This window comes from Alosa sapidissima, chromosome 4 (assembly GCF_018492685.1).
Source record: "Alosa sapidissima isolate fAloSap1 chromosome 4, fAloSap1.pri, whole genome shotgun sequence".
In the NCBI taxonomy this organism is placed as follows: domain Eukaryota; kingdom Metazoa; phylum Chordata; class Actinopteri; order Clupeiformes; family Clupeidae; genus Alosa; species Alosa sapidissima.
The window spans coordinates 28,993,612-29,015,065 of NC_055960.1; the positions used below are offsets into that span (position 1 = coordinate 28,993,612).

Consider the following 21,454-nt stretch of genomic DNA (forward strand, 5'->3'; position numbering starts at 1 on the left):
GCCAGTTTTTATACATTTCATTTACTGGTATATATTTTATATATAACATTTATTTATTTTCATTACAAATGCACAAACCTTTCCAAAAATTCCACAAGAGAAAAATACTCCACTGTCTACCACTAATTCACTGACAGTATTTTGCCGGTAGTTTAAAATTATATGGCACCCTACAAGTGCTAGCCTACTAGTCAACTATCTAATATATTCATACAACAATACACAATCTTGTAGTACAAACTACAAGAGGAACTCATGTGATAATAGCTTTTCAACTATAGGATAATAGCTTTACGACTACACATACACTACTATGAGTCACCATTGTTGTAGGATAAAACAGCATCATTCAGCATGAATATGCACAACTGATTTATTGTTTCTTTAAAGTGATATGACTATAGTGTTTCAATTAAAATGCTGATATCACACATATACTGTATGGATATTGTATTATTGTTATTATTATTATCATTATTTTTGTTTTTCATTTACAGTTGAGGGACTGTGAAGTCAGACAGCTCCCCCTGCAGAGCAGATTTCAGATCGACAAGTTGGCATTTCACTCTGGGCACAGCCTTGATACTGTAGTCCCCAGCTGAATCACTGTGGAAGAACATGGTAAGTCGATTTGATTAATCTAAATGGATACAAATAAATTGATCAACGTGTTTTAAATCATAGAAAATTTCAGTGAATTTAACCTTACCTGGAAGCATTCACCTCCACACCATGAATTCTCAGCTTTGTGGGGTTGACTTCCTCATATGCAACTAGTAGTTTACCTGAGAACAACAGCCAAAAGTGTACTTTACTTACATACTCTGAATTGTATGCATTGGCTTTGGTATAAAGCATAAATTATGATTGGATCAGAGCTACAAAAGATGAAAAGGTGCTGTATAAAACAACAACACTAATTAAAAAACAGCAGTTAGCAGTGTCTAGTTACCCATGATGCCAGGGATTTCATTTTCTAATGGACGTTTTCTAATTGCCGGCCAAAGGAAGTGTTTTCCATCTTGCTGATGAAGCAGAATGACAACACGGATATTTGTCATGGTGATATCCGCTTCACTGTCCCGTATGATCACTATCATGCTGTTTAGAGAACAGACATCAGCAACAGTGTTCTCATGTTACATTTACACGTGCATGTCAACACTTTCCAGGAAATTCATAGTACCTATCTGTAGTGTGGTCTGTGTTACTGTCTGTCCACATGAACGATTGCATGTACTGTCCATCTTTGATGGTGATCTTATTGGTGTCAAACTCAATGTGCTTGTCAGCATTAACACGAATAATGATCTTCTGGAAACCATTGCCTCCTTCTGACATGAGCTGTCCGTTCATGGAGAATCCTTAATTGGTTCAACAGTGGAGACAAATGTGAGCCCTTCATGGAAATACTGAAATATTCAGTATCAATTATATTTCACAAGAGTTCAAGAGAACTAACTTAACATTTATTTCATTCAGCTGTTACTGAAAACATAGACAAGCACACGCATTGATAAGAGATATTTCCTTAAAACATGAGATGTATAGACATTTTAAAAGTGCTTTAGGAGTTGAATATAAATGATGCAGAGACTGGAGTGTGTATTGTACAGATAATCTTATACAGACCTGCACTGTTTTGTGTGTGAAATTTGCACATTTTGTGTGATCTGTTCAGACTGGTATTGTGTAACTGTTTTGTTGGGCATTGCTTTAAATCATAAATTCAGTATGGGAAATTCTATATAAATGAAAAAGAATGTTGCATTGTGGGATAACACATCCTTGTACTGCTCTTGTAAATCCTGCTCTAGGAGCTCATGCTTCTGTAGAGTGAAATGGGGTAGCGCTATAAAGGGAAGCATGATAGCAGTCAAAAGTGTAACAATAAGCTGACGTGCAACACATAACACCATACATACTGTACGTAACACTAAGGCATTACAGGCTTTTTGAAGGCCATGTACGTCTTCTCCATCACTATGGTGAGAGCACTTAAAAAGTTAAAAAGTTAAATTCCTTTATTTTTCAGTTTTCGTTTCAGTGCTCAGTAATTTTTCTTCTGCATTTAACCCATCTGGGGTAAGTTTACACACACACACACACACACACACACACTAGGAGCCATGAGCTCACCATGAGCACACATACACACCCGTAGCAGTGGGCAGCACTGTCTTTATTTTGATAGGACAGTGAAGAGAGACAGGGTAGGATCAGGAAATGAACTGGGTCAGACTCGAACCCTGGTCCCTGTGGGCACATGGACCCAAATGTGGTATGGGAGCTATAGCCAGAACTTTGCGCCTCCTGATGTAAGGAGTTTGAGAAGATGAGAACATGGTGCCGCCCTACCAGATGCAGAGTCCTGCAGCAGTTTGACAGAATGGCCTGCTGGGATGTCAAAGCAGAGTGGCAGAGACTGGCCCTCGGCAGCCATCAAGAACCTCACAGGCTTCCGTACTACGCAGAGACAAAGAGACACAGACAGACAGTGTGGGAGGTGTGAGTAATAAGTAATAATAATCATATGTGAAGAATTTAATTGGTGTGTATCTCCTCTGACTGATAGTTGGGTACCTGATATTACAGTTGGTGGTGGAGATAAACCAGCTCCCTTTGGGACTTTGAGAGACGGAGACAAAAGTGAGCCACAGCAAAACAAGGAGACAGTAAGATATAAGGTCATCTCTGTTGATCTCAAAAGACTTATTTAAGTAGTTGTGTTACCTGGTATTGCAGTTGCCTGTAGCATTAATGATGTAAGGTCTTCATAATCAGACTCCGGGAGGACTGGATGGAGGCATGGAGATAGTGAGGTGTTTATATGATTTGTCATGATGTTGCTTTAATATCTGAGATCAACTTCACCATCCTGCTTTATCAAATAGGCTTTATAAGTCCTCAGGTGTAGTTAAATAAAAAACTATGGGTAAAAATTCAAAGTGATTTAAACCAACCTGGCAATCGCTTGTGGTTGATACTGTATCCAATTGACCCATACATTATAGGTGGATGAAATGCACCATAATCAGGACTAGATATTCTAAGACGTTTAAGGATCCTGCCAGAAAGAGTTTTGTGACCTAGGAAGAAGGAACAAGAACACTATTAATCAAAGATTCTAGAACGGAGCCTTTGCTATCCATGGCGACCTCATGACATGCAATGTAGGCATGAACTAGTGTTCTATTTGTATCTCCATCTCTGACATCCTTCATTTGTTGTTCTGTAACAGTATTACAGACTGTTGCCCATATTTCCCTACTACCTCATTGAGAGTGCTCTCTCGCGGCTGTAGACGGTAATGTTTCATGTAGGGTTCATGTCAGTTAATATGAATTAACATTTAAAAACATGTTCAATGATATATTTTTTCATATATAAGTCGCACCTTACTATAAGTCGCAGGACCAGCCAAACATGCTAACACATTCGCTGCCGAGAGGTACGCGCGCCAGAGCGTTTGAGTTTCAATACCAACGCGGGAGAGGTATGACTTGCTTGGAAAATCTTCATGTTTCATGTTGTGTGACCTAACATTTTTAATCAACTACTTGTGCAACTGTATTTAAGTAGGGAAAACGTGGATGTGTTTGATTAATGCCATCTTACTCCCTCTACGGCTACGGCAGAGCCCGCTAGCATAGCAACATGCTAACACATTCGCGCCGCGCGCCAGAGCGTTTGAGTTCACATACCGAGGCGGGAGAGGTATGACTCAACTCGTGAAAATTAAGGTAAGAACATGGCCTATATTACTACTGATTTTGGGTGGCGTGTTCCTTTAAGATAGCTTAATCTTCTTTCCACTTTTCCGACCTACTGTCAATCCATCGAAAACCTCTGAAATGATTAACGTTAGTGGCGTTTTTTTATTAAGTTTACTTGCCTATTTAATGCTTTACCTTAACATACAATAATCTTGTAGGCTACATAGCTTTGTTCATGAGTTTTCCTTGCTGGCTGGACTTACAGTAGCTTCCTATCCAAACAATATGGTTATCTGCGATGGGCATAACTACATCAAAGTTAGCTTCCCTACAACCAGACATGCCAAACATTCTTCTTACGGGAACCCAACATTACGTACGAGGTAGTTGAGCCTGTTTTGCCTTCTATTGTGTATGTAGATAATACAGAACCTACAAGGTCGGCACAGGATATATGTTATATTGGGATTTCAAAACAATCCTAAATGAATGGGCTTCTATGGGGGTTAGCGAAGAGATGGGCCATCTAGCCTCCATTGGTGTTTCAACTTCCGGGAATTCGCCTGTCCCCTTGGCAAGTACTGGAACTTCATTCAAAAGTGAAAGCAGACGATTGATCTGTGTTTTAAAGAATGTTTGATTCAAGTTCAGCATGTTGTTGCGAACTATTTGTTTCTCAGCAAAAGCCATGATGAAACTTGATGAAACGGTTGGGTTGGATGAAACGGTAAGAAATAGGCTAAAGGCCTATTGTGGGGAGTTTATTGTTTCCTTTTGGCAAGTAGCCGTGTAATAAGTGGGATAATGTACAGAACGCCGGTCATTATCGGGAAATAGGTCCCTTCAGGGCGGAACAAGACCCCTCCACTACGCGTCGTCGGGGTCTGGTTCGCCCTGTCGGTGTTGTTAAGCCGTTATTTTGAGGTAATAGATCGGCATTGTGTTGCTTTTAAGATGTTATTTTGAGGTGATAGATCTGCATTGTGCTGATTTAGTCGTTATTTTGAGGTAATAGATCTGCATTGTGTCGCTTTAAGCCGTTATTTTGAGGTAGTAGATCTGCATTGTGTTGCTTTAAGCAAAACATGGAACATAAAGAGTGTCCATAGAACAGCATGGAGGCAGCATAGTCAAGCATTGCACTTGATGTTTACCAAAGAGTACTTTGACCCTCCAAAATGCTACTGGGAAAAATACATCTGTTATGAACCCTACATTTCTTAATTTACTTTTTGGGGTAATTTTTGGCACACCCTGCTGGCTATGTGGTATCAGTGCTGTGTTTGTCTTGTTCTGTGTCTCTGTCTTCACCCAGGTGCCTGATAACTTCTGTCTTGCAAAATTTGAGTAAGGCTAGAAGCTTCTTTGAGTTTTCGTGTTGCTTTAATAACACTTCGCTGTTAGTTTTTTTGCGTTATTAACGCTTCGTTAAATTTGCTGAACCTCTTTGCAGGTTATAGCTTTGGTTAGACGTGCGCTTAGCGTTTGTGGTTGCATAATTTTATGAACAGCGCACTTTGTCCGTGGTCTTTGTTCTCGCTGCTGACCACTTCAGTAAAATTAAGTTTCAAATGCATATAACAATTTTGTTGCAGTTTGAAGTAGTGCTTTGATAACTCCGGTGTTTTGATAACTGCAGTTTCTTTTGGGTACAAAGTTTGATTTGGTAACTCAACTAGTTTATTTTAAATAAAAAATTGGAACTAATGTGGTTTTGCTACAATGGCGACTGTCTTTATTGCAAATCCTGATGCGTCCTTGATGGAAACCCTTACTAAGGAGTAATTGACTGATTTGGCAGCTAATTATGAAGTTGAGCTCTCGTCAGAGAAAAAGCGCAAGCAGTCCACAATAATATCTGCCCTCACTTCACGTTTGGTTGAGAAGGGAAGGGAAGGGAACAGGAGAGATAGACTTCTCTGCATAGTCTGTCTGCCTCTTCATCCCCTCCATGTTTGGCACTGTCTGTCCACTAGCCACTTGTACCACTGTCTTTATGCCTCACTGTTTGCGTGCTATATTAGCACATTAGCACATATGCATAACCCCCCCCTCCATGCCACAGCCGAACTGTGGCCACACTTATACATTTTCTTAAATAGTTAAATATATAGATATATAGACTTTCCTTTACTTTATTTCTGCATTGTTGCACTGTTGACTTACTCATTTGCACTATCACCATGACCACTATCACCACTGCACTACCACCATGACACTCATTCACACAGAGCACCTTAGAGCACCTTACCATACCTTACTATGCACAGAGAATCACAGGCTCAGTCCCTGCCTCAGTCATTGCAAGCACCTCTGATTTATTAATCACCACTATGTGGATACTGTTTTTAGAATTGATTTAGATTAAGTGTTAGTATAATTTGTAATTTTGTTATTTGTATTTTAGTATATTTTTATATATTGTATTAAGTGTTAGTATAATTTGTATTTTAGTATATTTAGCATATTCTTTATCTTCTACTGTCCTTACTGCTTAGTTGTGTTTTTATATTATATACTTTAATTACTCTTCTGCTGTTAAAGAATGTGTTTGTCTTGTATGTATGCTGCTGAGACCTTGAATTTCCCCTGGGGATCAATAAAGTATCTATCTATCTATCTATCTATCTAGAAGGGAATTCTTCCCAAACCAGAAAGTCCTGTAAATGCGAAAGATCCTCCTGAGCAGCCAGGACTCCTAAAGGCCCTGACCGCTCAAAACAGGATCACAAATTTCGTATGCAAGAGTTGGCTTTTCGCCGGGAGCAATTGCAGTTGCAAGCAAGAGAGCAAAAGCTGGCCTCTTGGCTTGAAATGGCCAGATTGCAATTACAGGAGCCGCAAAAAGTGAGGGTTTTGAAATTCTACCAACGCTTGATGAATCGTTTGATGTTTCTCGCAATATCAAACTAGTGCTGCCGTTTCTAGAAAGGATGTAAATATATACTTTGTAAATTTCGAGCAAGTCGTAACTACTCTTAAGTGGCCAAAAGCAGTTTGGACACTTCTGTTGCAATGTATTTTAGTTGGTAAAGCCTAAGAGGTATAGCCTACTCCTTGTCTCTCGAGCAAAGCTCTGATTATGAGTTGGTTAAAGCGACTATTTTGAGAGCTTGCTATTTTATGAGCTTGTGCCCGAGGCTTAGACAGCGTTTGAGGTTACCGTAAAACCAATAGTCAAACTTTAGAAAAGGAGAGACTATCCGATCGCTGGTGCATAGCTCAAGATGTTGGCACTAAAGAACAGAGATTTGATTGTCCTTGAGGAATTTAAAAATTGCTTGCCTGCCTCTGTTGCTACATTAATGAGCAGAAAGTAGTTGATCTCCATCAGACTGCTGCTCTTGCAGATGAGTTTGTGTTAACACACGGGTAAGTTTTAGGGACACAAGTCAACGTACACCTAGTTACAGAAATTCTGCCTCTCCAATCACACCGAGAAAGGCCTTTCGTAAGCAAGACGTGCACAGTAAGAGCTCTGAACAGTCGTGCTTTTACTGTAAAAGGCCTGGCCATGTCATTGCAGATTGCCTAGTGCTTAAGATGAAGAACGCAAAAACTGTGCGTTTGATTTCCTCAAATTGTAAGCCCAGTGTGCAGAAGCAATCTGGGTATGGGCCCTTCTAGCAATCTGGGTATGGGCCAATCTAGTTGCAGTCTTGTAAATAGTTACCCTGCAAGATCCCTAGTCATTGCAAAATCATAGTCTGTGACTTAAAACTCTATTACTTGTCTGTCAGTGTAAGGAGGGCTTAAGATTGTGTGGAGTGAGATGCAGTGTAAGGGTGCGTCTGGGCTATCAACGTCAGGTAATCTGGACAAGGTTGAATTGAAGGACCCTGACAGTTCTCTAATGGGTAAAGGTAAGCTTGCTGCTGAGGAATATGTCAGGAAAATTAATGTGTGCCTAGTCGAGTTGCCAAGGCAACTCTGCAGTCTATGGTGAAGAACCTAAATCCTGATTATGTGAGTAGCAATTCATGTGTTTTGAAAGCCCTTGAGAGCATTGTTTTTTACCTCCTTTGGCTTCTTTTGTCCTTTCTAAGTTTGTATTTAAGGTTTTCCCTATAGGTCCAGCCATGGGCATGATCCAGTGCCTTCACAACCTAGTGATCAAACTGTTTGGATACGGAGATCACAACTACGTTGTAAATTCTGATTCATCCTGGCATATGGCACCCACAGTGCGATTGTGTTCTTGACTCAACAGTCTATATTGAGTGTTTCTATGTAAAGTATGCCTAGAATTTAGAGTTTCAAATTGTCTCCAATTAACCCTGCTTTGCTTGCATAAGACCTGTGACTCTGCAGTTCAGGGGAGAGCACATGCAGAGGAGCATTCTGTCTGAGAACCACAACGCTTTTGAGTAGTGTTACTAACTAGCACAATGTATTTGTGTGTTTTTGTTATGCACTTGCACTTTAGGCTTTTGTATGGAGTCTGGTGAGGTTAATAAATCACTATCTGATAATATCCTCTGTTTTTTTTTAAGTCTACCTTATGAGTCTAATTTCCAGTCTTGTTTTCTGTGTACTTGTGATGAAAATCCGGTCTCATTTTTATGACCAATTAATAAAACCAGCTGACTCAAGGGTTCATATAGTTTTTGTTGCCTCTGTAGGCTCTCAGTTTGAACCACTATCTTACTGCTTGTGGACATTGAGGTATGATGTTAAATGTGAACTAGAGTCTTACTACCAAGGACATACCTTGGGCTACATGTCCAGTGAGTCTGAAATCTAAAAAAATAAACAAAAATCAAATGAATCTCTGCATCAAATATGATTTCAAATAATGTGTAAGGTATCAGCATGAAAATGGGGTAAGTGATGACAAGTGAAAATTTCAATAAAATATGTATGTATAAATATATATATATATATATATATATATATATATATATATATATATACACACACATAAAATGCATACCAAGGTGAGGTTTATGCATGTGCAATGTGTTATGTTGACTTTTAATAACGCCCTTGGTCTTCATATGTCTATGATGGGAAACTTCAGCCGGACTATTCAGCTCACAAGAATGATTTGTAAAATCTCAAACATTACCATTAGTATTCATTCAGTTATTTAGTAATAAGAGGGGAATTACAGTATGATGCTGATTAGACTTTTGTTTGGATAACTATTTTCTATCACTAACATATGAGAAGTAATGCCAGAATGTGATGCTTATAACAGCCCAGATAGCAATTTCCTTTGGGCCGGATCCGCATAAAAGCCTTTAGATCCGCCTGTAGCGGACATACGGTATCTGACTGTGGGCCAGGTCTACTCCTGATACAGGTGTCAGCTCTGCTAGCAATGCTGTTTTATCACCGGTTTACAGATTTGTCCCAGGTCCAATTTCCGCAACTCAACTGGAAGTCAGGAGATGCTTTTAAAATACAAAACACTGATTTGGCCCAAACCTGTGATACGGATATGAGGATACGAAGGATACGAAGGACCATTTTTTCACTGCAGACCCAGGTGGTAATGATATTAATTAAGGTGCTGATTCTAAATTGACTGTCCTTTCCCTACTTCATTGTCAACTGGCTGCTAAAGAAAAAAAAGGTATTTTGGAAAGGCACAAATTTAGAAACCATGGGGGTGCACTATGTTCCCATGGCCACTTCATTTCTACAGTAAGGCTGGAAAAGAAGATATAGTTGGCTCAATATTGATCATATGCTCGTTTCATTATTTTTATTATTACCTAGCAGTGGTAAAAGTAGTCAATTGTTGTTTGTGTCAGATCTAACAGTGCTATGAGACAACCCCATATTCTTGCCACGCATGCAGAAGTCCAAGCAGTAACGTTAATCAAGGATCTTTGGTTTGCTCACTATCAATCTTTTGACATGATTTGCCAGCCTGAGGTTGGACTAGGACAGGCCAACTTTTCAAGGTAGTATCTGCTTTTTATCTCTGTTGGTTTATTCAGAGAAGCAAGCAACCGAGCGATTGATAACTTTACTATTATTTTCCAGCAACAACAACTAGCTTAACTTAAGCAAAACAGCCATCACAATAACTATTTTGGAAAAAACAGTGATAACGCTAACAGGATCACTGATGATAAAAAAAACGAGTGTAATTGTGACTTAGCCTATTTGCAAAAAGGAATAAATGGCTAATGTTTATTTTGTGTTGTTTCAGATTGACCATGGAGATGACTGAGGAAGACAGCCTGAATATTGATGGGAACAGTGGAATAACACAACTTAAACGTTGTCTGGGATTGCACTTCTACAGCCAGGTTGTTGAATAAAAAAAATAATAAGACACTTATGTGTAAAGTTTTTCTACCTTGTGTTTGTAGCCTAGCTTATGTTTATCAGTTGAGCTGTTGGGAAACCGTTACGAACTTTAGCCTGGGTGAACCTATAACTAACCTGTTAGCAAATGTGTAGCAAACAGATTTTTCAGGATAATTAGCCCTAATTACCAATCACATTTCACATGTTAAATAAAGCCGGCTGATGTCTGATAAACGGGTCCGTACCACACACAATAAGCGGACCCGTATTGCATATGATAAACAGAACTGGAACACGTCAGTAACACAGACAACCATACGGAACTGGGCCAGTCTTAGCCCTTATTGGTACCAGATCCGTCAAACGGATCCAGACCAATTTTGGACCGATGTGCGTTTGGACGCCGGATCAGGTCCATTATGCAGATCCATGCCGGACGTTGTGGTAGGTGTGGCCCAGTTCCGTCCCAGTGTATGTTTGCTATCTGGGAGAGTATAATTTCTTTCATTTAGTGACTTTTACTTACTGGCGGTTGCCCTTGAGGGTTGGGAAAACATCCTGGTAGAATGGACAGCAGGCTTCTCTCCCTCTTTGGGTTTGTTGGCCACCTGAGAGTCCTCGCCCTCGGGTTTGGTGACCACCATAGAGGTGAGTGGGGTCACAAAACTGTACTTGAGAGAGAGATCAAGGGCCTCCTTCTTCACTGCCTCCTTCTCCTCGCCGGTCAGTATCAACCTAAAACACGTACAGCAGGAGTTCAGCTTCTCACACACAGCAGATTTATTCATTTAGCAGACCACATGTACAGTATGCGCTGTCCACTTACTCCTTCTCCAGAAGCTGTTTCACGGTGAGGCAGGCCCAGAGTCTCTGGAGGAAGTTCTCAAAACCACTCATCACTGCAGGCAGTTTGTCCGCTTTAGTGGCCTTGATATCACTGTATTTCACCATGTGATGTTTCTGTCATGGGTTTTGTAAAATAGCAGAAAAGGACCGAACAGGTTAGACATGACATTTGGCATGTTTAACCTGCATCAATACCACAGCATGACAAGCAGGGATGTTGATATCAACTGTATGAAATGCATTTCATGAAATTAGTTCAATCAAGAGTGACTCACTGATATTGCTATAACATCTGTATTGAAGTCATCTATGTTGTTGTCAAGGATCTTTCCAGCAACTACAATCTCCGAGCCATTGTAGTAATAGCTGAAGGTGGTTTGGGTCAGGTTTGTAGCACCCGTGTAGTTCATCTGCACACTTGTTAAGAGAGGAGTTGCCACCTCTTCATAGAAACCCTTCGGAAAAATGAAATATACAGACAATTAGTGGCAACACTTGTGTTTTCATTTTATATGAACATGTGAACTGAATTGGTGGGATGACTTTTATAGTGAGGTGGTTGTGAAGTCACATACATCCAGTTGCTGCTACCAGGCACACAGAGGGATAGAAAACAAACTAATTTAAAAAATTGGCCGGTGGGCCATGCCTGGCGGGCTGGATCTGGCCCGCGAGCTGCAATTTGCCCACCCCTGCTTTGGAGTTGCGATATACAGTATTTATATTTTACTCGGCTGTTGTAAATAGCAAACTTCTTGTGACTAATTCCCCCTGTACACAATGAAAATGCTTTTGTTGTGGAAATGAAGGATTAACAACAAGCAAAACTATCTCCAAAATGCTTTATCAACTGACATGGCATCACAGATCAGAGGCTCAGACTATTGTTGTCAGCACGAGGGAACACGTTTTATTCACACCAAAACAAAGAGTCAGAAATTCCAAGGGCGGGCAGGCGAGAGAGGATAAGAAACTAAATCAGGTACAGGAGGCACACAAGATGACAAAATAGAGTCCAAAAAATACACAAAAGATCAGGACACTGCCAAAAGGGAACACAAAAATGAACACAGGGATAGCTGTCCAACCAGCTTCCAAGAAGAGCATCCAGAGGACAGCCGTAGAATCTCAGGGAAGAATGGCACAGAGTCAAACAGAAGTTGCCAACGACAAGGCCAGACAAAGAGTGAAGGGAATCCTGGGTTTAAGTGGGGAAGGTGTTAATGGGCTGCAGGTGCAGGTGATCAGTAAACTGGGGAGTTAGACCGGAAGGTGGAAACTTTGTGAGAGTGAGGAGAGTTAGAAGTGGGTGTGGCTAATGAAGAGCTTGGTGTTGCCGTGACACAAGGTAATGTTTCACGATTCTCGCGAGATTTGTCGGGCCGCCATTCTTGAAGTTGCATGGTCTATCTATGCTGTTAGTACGGTAAGCTTCGTTTACCATCAAATTGGCATTGTAATGGTTATATAAGGTGAAAATCTTGCTTAGTGTACCTTTAAAATTCTAATTAACTTTAAAACACTTTGGCTAATTATAATGGTGCAGACACATTTAAACTAACAAAACACAAATACAAAACCAATAAATCAAACCAAAGTGGAATCTGTGGAAGATACCAAAATATTAAGAAATAGTATGTACAGTATAAATCAGTAAACAATCACTATTTCCAAATGCGAACTGGACTAGTATGATGAAAATAACCTGGTCAGCCAGCTATAGGTGTTTCCTAAAATATGTTTTCCTATATTCACACAAAATGTTTAATGCTTAGCCACTTTTTTTATTTATTGCAGCAAGTAGGGCTACAGTAAAAACTTTACTCACATCTTTGATTGGAACATAAACTCTCTACAAATTAGTATTGCGATTGTAGCGGGTTGAAATAGCGCACCTGTGCCATTAAGGCTGTTCATTAGTAAATCAGTGGATACAGCTGGCTGGTTTCTATATAAGTTGACTTGCACCGTGGGTCAGGTATGCAGCAGAGGTGAGGCAAATATAATTAATGCGTAGCAAGATGGGTCGTCCTAGTTCATGTCTATGAGGGCAAAGTGGAGTTCAGTCAGAGACGGGCTCTGGTTCAGTCCCCGCCTGCACAGGGGCGTGTCACTGACGTATGACTGACGTTTGAACGCCTCGGTTCCACGCCAGACAGAAGCCGGAGTACAAAACAAACTTGGTGTACACCTTCATTAATGTTGATTTTCTCCCGAATGCAGGGCATACAGTCACAACATTCTCCTGAAATAGGGAGGAGGGTTTGGAGATCATGATACCGTGTCCGAAATATGCATCCATTGCTCAGAAAATTAAGGCTTTGACAAATTCTGGGAAATTCTTGGATTCTGCCATAGACCTCAATGTTAAAAAGGGAGCCTGATCACTGCATAAATGGGGGATAGTGACCCCCCCACCTCGTGCGGGGCGTGTACTACTGCTACCCTATTTGCATACATTTCCAGGGACAGGAAATGGCCTCTCAGGAAGTATCTTCGTAATCAACCATCTTTGGGTGAGGCTGGTTTGTTTGGCTCTCAGCGCGATCTCGGGAAGGCTGTTCCGGTCTGTGTGGTGATCTTCCGGGTGGCAGCCGATTTTGGGATTCTCTCGCATACTGGAAGGTAAGCTAATGCTCTGTGTAATTCTACAGCCTAGTATAGGCCTCCTATTGATGCTGGGCTTCTCAAAGCAGTTGTGTGTGTCTGTTGTCTATTTGAATTTGTCGTTTGAATGGCCATCCACTCCCTATTGTGTGAATGTCTTGTATGTCTTTGATTTAGTTTCTATTTGTATTCATTGTGGTAACGGGACAATCCGGTCATCCGGGCCTACTAGTGTGATTACTGTTGTTGTCTGTACTTTGTTGTCTGTTGTGTTTTGTTTTGCAGGAGTAGGGGGGTGCTGCAGGGGAGGCTGGTCACCTGGTGTTGGTGGGAGTCTTTAGCTTGTACTGCATGTGTGGCTTCACTGTGTGTGTTTCCAGTACTGTTTACCTGTGTGGGTTGCGGTGGTTGCTGTCTCCTATATCCATGTGTGATCATGACATCCCTCTCTTCAGGATAGCCTGCCTCTCTATGGTAAGCCCCCTTCCTCCTGTCCAACTAATTGTCTTGTCTCATGTTTTGTTACCTTCCCACTCTATGGTAGCCTGGCTAACGTCAGACCTCATCTCATTGAGATGGGGTCTGGGAACTAGGCATTCATTTTCTCGTATTTGAAACGTGGTTTACGAATGCCCAGAGCCGTTTATTGGGCGCTACGAATGTCTATCAAATGCGTCTGTATGTAGCTCATAACGGCTTCGATGTGTCGTCATCGCCTTGCTGCCCTCCCTCCGTTTTGTGATTGGTCCCCTAACTGAGGCGAAAATTAGCTCCATGGAATCCAGGCTGCCTAGCAGCGTGAATAAAATCGTGCGTGTAAGGCAGCATGGGAAAACCCAGGCTAACTCTATGGGGCACAAAGTTGTACATTTTGGTAACACTTTACTTGACGGGTGAGTTCATAGCACATTCATAGCAGCTGTCATAAACTGCACATAAAGCATTCATTACTGTTTCATGAGACATGACTCAACATTCATACCAAACCTTTCATGAATGTGGAAGACAGAACGACGACAACTTGTCAAAATAAAAGTCCAACATCATATTTGTGTATCTTTGTAAATATTTCATGAATATCTTATTAAGTCTACATCGAATGTCACTTTACTATACAAGTTGTGAAGTATTTGTAATCACTGAGTTTAACACTGGGAGGTAAACTAGCCTACATTCAGCTGACCCGTATTTGTGTAACCTGGAACGGTTGGACACTCCCAGTAGCAAAAGATGAGAAATCATCTGCAAAGGTTACATCATAAAACAAATATATTTTTATGAAACAAAAATTATTTGCTTGACCATGTTCTGTCTTTTTGGCACTGGAGTAGCCCATTGACATGATCAGGTAAGAGGTTTGGACCAAAAACAGCGATGCTGCTTTGCGACTTTGGAATTGTATTTTGACAAACTCTCGTCATTCTGTCTTCCACATTCATGAAAGGTTTAGTATGAATTTGAGTCATGTCTCATGAAACAGTCATGAATGCTTTATGTGCAGTTTATGAGAGCTGCTATGAATGTGTTATGAACTCACCCGTCAAGTGAAGTGTTACCTACATTTTTAATAATGAATTAATATTTTCTTAGTCTTGTGTTCCAGCTCTTTCCTTCCAGTCTAGGTTTCTCTTAATTTGTTCCCCATCTTCTGTGCTTAAATAAAAGCATATCATTTTGTGGAACTCTGTCTCTGTCTCATGCCTGAACCTGTGAGCCTGTTGAGTCTTTTGATTAACAGAAACCTGTTCCCTGGTTTTGATACTAGGGTGGCGTAGTCAGCTACTAAATTAAACTTCTTGCCAGTTCTTGGTAACGTCACACTAAGCTTTATGTGTCAATCATTCTAACAGTTGTGGTGAGACGCATCTGTACCTTGAGCTGTTGAGCTGCGTCTGAGTCCTCGTAGATCCTGCGTGCCAGACCACTGTTCTCCTGGGCCATCTTCTGCAGGAACTCAAAGTTCACATCAAACCCAAATCCAAGGCAGTACAGAGGAAACTTCTTCCCAATGGCCTTTCTCACATTAGACTGGATTTTCCCTTGATTAGTTTCTCCTTCAAGAGGCAAAATAATCCATTATAATATTTGAGCCGATCTCATGTTAAAGTTTAAATCAGAGCTCCCAGGCTGAGATGAGTTTTCACACCTGATGTGGGATCTCCATCTGTTAGCAGTATGAGAATGGAGGCTGAGCCGTTCCTGGGGTGTTGCTGAATCATCTCTACTCCTTTCAGCACAGCAGCGTTGATGTCTGTTGCTGGAGAGGGGATCCAACACACGCATCATACAACTTCTAATATGTACACTGTAGAGTATAATAAATAAATACTAAATACTCCTACTGTGACTACTATAACAACTACTACTACTACTAACACTACTATGGTTACTACTACTACTACTACCCAACTACTACTAATGACAATAAGAATAATAAGTTCTAAGTTCTCAAGAAAAGTTTTATTTACACACTACTGTCTAAGTTAAATTAACACTGAAGGCTTATTATTCTGCAATGTAATGATAAGGTCTATCTCACCACCATGATCTGCAATCCCTTTGACAAACTGTTTTGCCATCTCCAAATTAGTTTGGGTGGCTTGGAGGAGTTCGCGTTTCCATGGAGATACATTGCTATTGAATAGGATGAGACCAAAATAGTCATCTTCAGCTAAGTCATCCAGAATCTTCAGTAAAGCCCCTCGAGTCTGCAGAAAAGGTTGCAGATCTTGGTTGAAATGTACAGCACACCTCCACTGCTTTTTACAAATCTATTGGGTGCCACTTTACCTGAGCAATTTTCTTTCCATGCATAGAGCCACTCTGATCAATAATGAAGACCACATTTTTGGGGATACGTGCAAGGTCAGCTGGTGCAAAGAAATGAACAAAGTAGCCGCCATGTTCCTTGGGGGTACAGAACATGTAGAGTATAAAGACAGCCACATAAAACACTTTGACTAAATAGAATGGTGCAGACACATTTAAACAATCAGTTACACTTGACGTCATCTAAATAAGAGTGACATGACACTGTCATGACCGTGTCATAAACATTATAAACAAGTCATAAACGTTTATGACATAACACGTCTGTCACTCGCTTCTGTCAAGTGTCATTTGGCTTTTGTCATGACAAGTTAGGGTTAGTGTCATTCGGTTTTTGTCATGACAAGTTATGACAGTCTCATGTCAATCTTATGTAGATACCGTCAAGTAAAGTGTTACCAAACAATCAAGCCACAAATAAAAACAAAAACAAAAGGCATGCACACAGCATACACACATTATTGGTGCCATTTACAAATAAATTAAATATGAAAATATAAAATACTTTATTGTAAGAGATTTGATTCCCAGATTTTTCTCTAGAGGAAAGTTTGGCTTTTGGGAATAAATTTGAAATAATAGATTGACCTTGGAGACTCAATCACAAAGTCATTTACGTACCGTTACATCACCTTGGGACCGTGGTCTGTCAACATCATAAAGAATTTTCAAATCTCCCTTAAGTCCTGTCTCTCCACAACCATCACAATCCATTTGCTGTCCATGAGTGGGGTAGAAACTTACCCATGCCTAAAATGGGAAGACATTGAGATAAAGGTGAAGCAAAGTACACCAAGAAAATGTACATTTCTTTATGCTGATTCAGACATGGTCACGCCAGTTAAACAGCTTTCAGGTATAACAAGTTTACAGTACTGTACTGTACATGTTGATCATGGGAAAATCCTGTGCACTACCTGTTTGTCAGCACGTGTGGTTGTGATGGCATTGGCCAAGCCTTTCTCACCCAAGGAGCCCTTAACTTCCAAAAAGTTTATTCCAGGCTTCTCATAAATGTTTACATCAATCTGTTGTAGGAGACATGAACCTTGTATGGATTGTATGGAAATAGCACTTACATATTTATTGTGGTCTCTCTTTTTGAGTAAGAGAGTCAAAAGAAAGTAAAAGATGTCCCTTTAATGAATTTGAGACAGTGTCTCCTTATCATACCCATTTACTTTTTTACCTTAAAGTCTTTGACAATTTGACCAGGTTGGACATTGATCAGCAACTCATATTTGCCAAGACGACGATGGAGCAGTTCTTCATAGGTGAGTTCAAAGGTCACCTTGCTATGAGCGGCGATAGTCACAGATGTTTTGAAGTCCTCTAAAGTCCTGCCCACCGAACTAAGGGCATGCAATGAAAAAGCATTAAAGGTGCTATTGTATTACGAAATGTACAAAATGACCAACAAATATCAACAGAATGTTAAGAATGTAACATAATGTCAAAAATGCCTTGATATCAACTGAAGTTAGCAATCAATCAACTAGCTTCTGTCAAAACTAATAGCATTCTGTATATCAGGTGTACTGTGTATGGAGGATTTGTGACATATTTAGGTGTATACATCTATCCTCCATTGTTTATGTCAATAAATACTTTTAAATGAATCAATAATTTAATGCAACAATATACCTTATATAAGAATATAATGTATTAATAATAATATTAATTATACCTTAATACCTCCAATGTATTTGTCATTTTTTATTCCATGATTTGTTTTTATTTTTCAGATTGACACATCTCATCACAAGTCCAGCGAATTTTCACATAAATCACAGTTTCTCAAGGTCACCAAATACTGTCAGTACGAAAATGAACTTAAACAATCAGTTTTATCTAGCTTGAGTTGCTGCACCCAACAGCTAAAGTAGCCAGGCAGCTACAGTGCTACACTCTGGAGGCATGTTAATGCCTTATTTTCCACTACCTGCCACTGAGTGCTGGCCCTGAGGGAGAATGCAGAGGCAGCCCCCCCCCCCCCCCCCCCGTTTCTAGTGAAGGCCCAAAGATGCAATGGAACTGTTTCATGAATGCCTAGTTGTTGTCGTCACATGCATGTAATGACACCCAGCTGAGGGCTTGCTTGTTTTGCTTTATCTAACAGCTGCTTTGTGTACGAATAAGTTACCTGTTTAAGCGCCAAGAAAGTAAAGGAAGGGAGGAAGGTAGGTATGATATGGGTGCCCTTTTGAATGGTGAGTTTGGGAAGAGCTTGACTGCATTTCAATGGCAAGAAAAGACTGAGTGATGAACCCTCAGCAGCAGTTAAGATCTCCATCATATCACCATGAACATATTGATTGTAGCTGCAGGTGTGGGATTTGAGTAAGGAGGTGGCAAAGGGGGCAGTAGAAACTGTAGAGAGACTTAGTTATTTACTCAAATGTCAGTTATTTGACTTCCCTGCAGTGTGCCTGCTGATCAGTTGGGGGATGGTCTAAGGCGGCATTCATACTATCCTGTAGGAAATGGTCTAAGGCGGCGTTCTCACTGACAGACTTTTTTACATCCAAAACACAAGTATTCCAAAGTAGTGTGTGTTAAAAACATGTGAAGTGGAAATTGATTGTGTACATGTTGTTGCTATGTTGTGTTTAACTAAATATCCAGACATACTAACTTCTGACTCTACTTAAAGCATTTGTTGAAGAAATAACAGATCAACATACTTTAAAAAAAAATGTTAATGAATTATACATTCAAAATGAACAAGATCAATGGATGTTTATGTAGGCTAATTTGTCTGTTACTGTACATAAGTCTGGGCATCCGGAACTTTTTCCCTGGCCAGCACCAATTGACTTAGCTAAGGCAGGCAGTTAAGCAATGACCCATTATTGAAAAAAAATGCAACCTTAAAAGTTGTTTTTAAAAATTGTTTTTAAATTTGAGCTTTTACACTTTTAAATGCCTCGCTTTTTTTTTTTGCTTGTGCCATGATCATTCAAACGCGAGGCGTGTTGCAACGGTCGAATTGAGCGCCTGGAGGTCAAAAACGCCCGTCAGTCTGAACAGCCCTTAATTGAGCTCTGTGGCCTCAGCAGTGCTCACCATAGATATTGGAAAGCTAGATACCGCATTGGGTTTGGGTTCTATTAGTGCATAAATGTGGCTGCCATATTTCTGGGGGCAACACCTTTACTCTATAGTGCTCACACCGTCATAGATCAACAAGAGCACCGATGCAAAGACCACAGACATAAAGTTATCATGCTGTGTGATGGAGTTGACAAAAGGTGTCAAAAAGCATAGACGACCTCTTTTAGAAATCATAAATCAACAGTGGACTGTGCAGTCAAATCTAAGCAGCCAAACAATGTCCTCAACTGGGACATTTTTCAAAAAAGTCAATGCACATCCAAAGTCCCTTGTTGGCTAACACGAACGAGGAGTCCACAGACAGAAAACATGGGTATAATCCACAAAGTATCTCAATAATTCAGAGGAAGCAGGTTCTCCACAAGTTCTCTGTTCCACTGGGAAACCGTGACTACACTTCTGAACACGCTCCCCCAGTTGTATCAAATGGTACACAGCTGAGTAGCCATGAATGGCCTCAGAAAATACCAGGGGGGTTCTTGACTTTATCTAGAGGCCATATGAAGCTTTGCCAAGAAGACACTTTTATTCAAAGTGGCTTATAAAACAAATATAGTACATACTATAGTCAGTAGCTGTAGTAGTTCTAAAAACAGTTTAAATGTATTGTTGACATATCGATCACGTTAACATGATAAATATCAATGGTAACTTTTTTGTTCCCTTATATTAACAGAATTTTGTTGATGAATGTGTCAAACATTTACAAGTAGTTTGTGTACTTTGCCCCGTGGGTATTGAGGTTTTGAGGTTGTCCAGCATGAAGCAAACTGAATATGTGCACACTGGAAACATTATATGCCTGCTGTCACTGTGACAGCAAAATATGTTTTGTGGTTTGATTGTTTACCTGACAAGTCCGGCACTTTGGCCTCGTGAGACAGCCTGACTGTACTGCTGCTGGGCCTCCTCTTTCTGTTTAACAACCCCATCGTATGTCTGCCCATCAATAGTCCTGTAGTTAAAAGCAGGGAACAGAGACAGATGATTATTAGAATGATGTGATGATATTGTACCAGTTTAATTAGAATGTCTAGATATTTAACGGTCTGCAATTTAGAGTTATGAATATAGAGTAAATTGGACTACCAACATTCTAAATTTGCTGATAAAGGCGGTTTTGGGGATCTTCACATGGAAGTCAATCTCATTAGAGTCGTCACGGGTGTTCGCCACACGACTTGTGATAACTGTGATAGCATAGCGACTGGTTACTGTGGAGTTGATGTGAAAGCTGTAGACATCCCAGTTTCTTGACTGCAAATAATAATAATAATAATAATAATATAGTAGGTTAGATAGAAGTGTATAATTACTTTGGTTTGTTGACAACACAATTCTAAATCTCTCAAAACCAATAGTTATGATGGAAAATACTAAAATGATCAGCTAATAATTAACGTGTGAGAACTGAATAGAGAGACATCTTTTTGTAAGGATCTAATTTCTTTCACAGAAATGTAGTAATTTTACACTTAATATTTTAAGATCTACAGTATGCCTGACCTCAGGACGTGATGTCATAGCTTTACAAGGAGAGGCACCATAAAGGTTAACTAGTAGGCAAATATCACAAAATAATTGTAAGTTTTCCTTTTCCCTGTTTCCACTCATATTACTGCACATTGGTGTATGTGGGATTATTACTATTTATTTAATGCCACTTTGGTTTCAATGTTTTCAATTTGCTTTTTTACTATAGACTAAAACGGGTCCTACCTTCAAAGAGAGGGCAGAGTCTGAGGCAGTGAACAGAAGGCTGAAGATAAACACAGCCGCTGCTAGATCCATTATGGCAATGCAGACCAGGTCTCGCACACAGACATTTCATATGAGGTCAGAGGCTGCTATTGGCTGCTGCAAGCTGAAAGCACTGTTTAGTTTAGTTTAGTTGCCCTTGCTCCCCAGCAGGGGGCGAAGGGCATTGTAATTGTGTGTGTGTGTGTGTGCATGTGTGTGTGCATGCCTGTGTCTGTGTGTGTATGTGTTTGCACACATAACTTAAATGCTACTAGTTTCATTTACCTTATAATTTCAGACATGCTAGATGATCACCGTATCTCTGTCCTCCTACATGC

The 21,454-nt window shown here is 40.2% G+C and overlaps 1 protein-coding gene across 1 annotated transcript; it reads right to left on the reverse strand.

Annotated features, from left to right (window-relative positions):
* Nucleotides 1-7: 7 nt before the first annotated feature.
* LOC121706487 (inter-alpha-trypsin inhibitor heavy chain H3-like) lies at nucleotides 8-21,240 on the reverse strand. Its single transcript, XM_042088284.1, has 21 exons — nucleotides 21,096-21,240; nucleotides 20,470-20,633; nucleotides 20,227-20,331; nucleotides 17,452-17,614; nucleotides 17,180-17,290; nucleotides 16,884-17,012; nucleotides 16,224-16,340; nucleotides 15,973-16,141; nucleotides 15,580-15,690; nucleotides 15,306-15,487; nucleotides 11,102-11,281; nucleotides 10,807-10,940; nucleotides 10,507-10,715; nucleotides 2,964-3,089; nucleotides 2,734-2,796; nucleotides 2,584-2,628; nucleotides 2,359-2,466; nucleotides 1,187-1,364; nucleotides 953-1,101; nucleotides 710-785; nucleotides 8-606 (listed from the first exon to the last, which is right to left on the reverse strand). The coding sequence occupies exons 1-21, from the start codon at nucleotides 21,165-21,167 to the stop codon at nucleotides 492-494; spliced, it is 2,706 nt and encodes a 901-aa protein (XP_041944218.1). The 5' UTR covers nucleotides 21,168-21,240; the 3' UTR covers nucleotides 8-491.
* Between the last annotated feature and the right edge of the window lie 214 nt (nucleotides 21,241-21,454).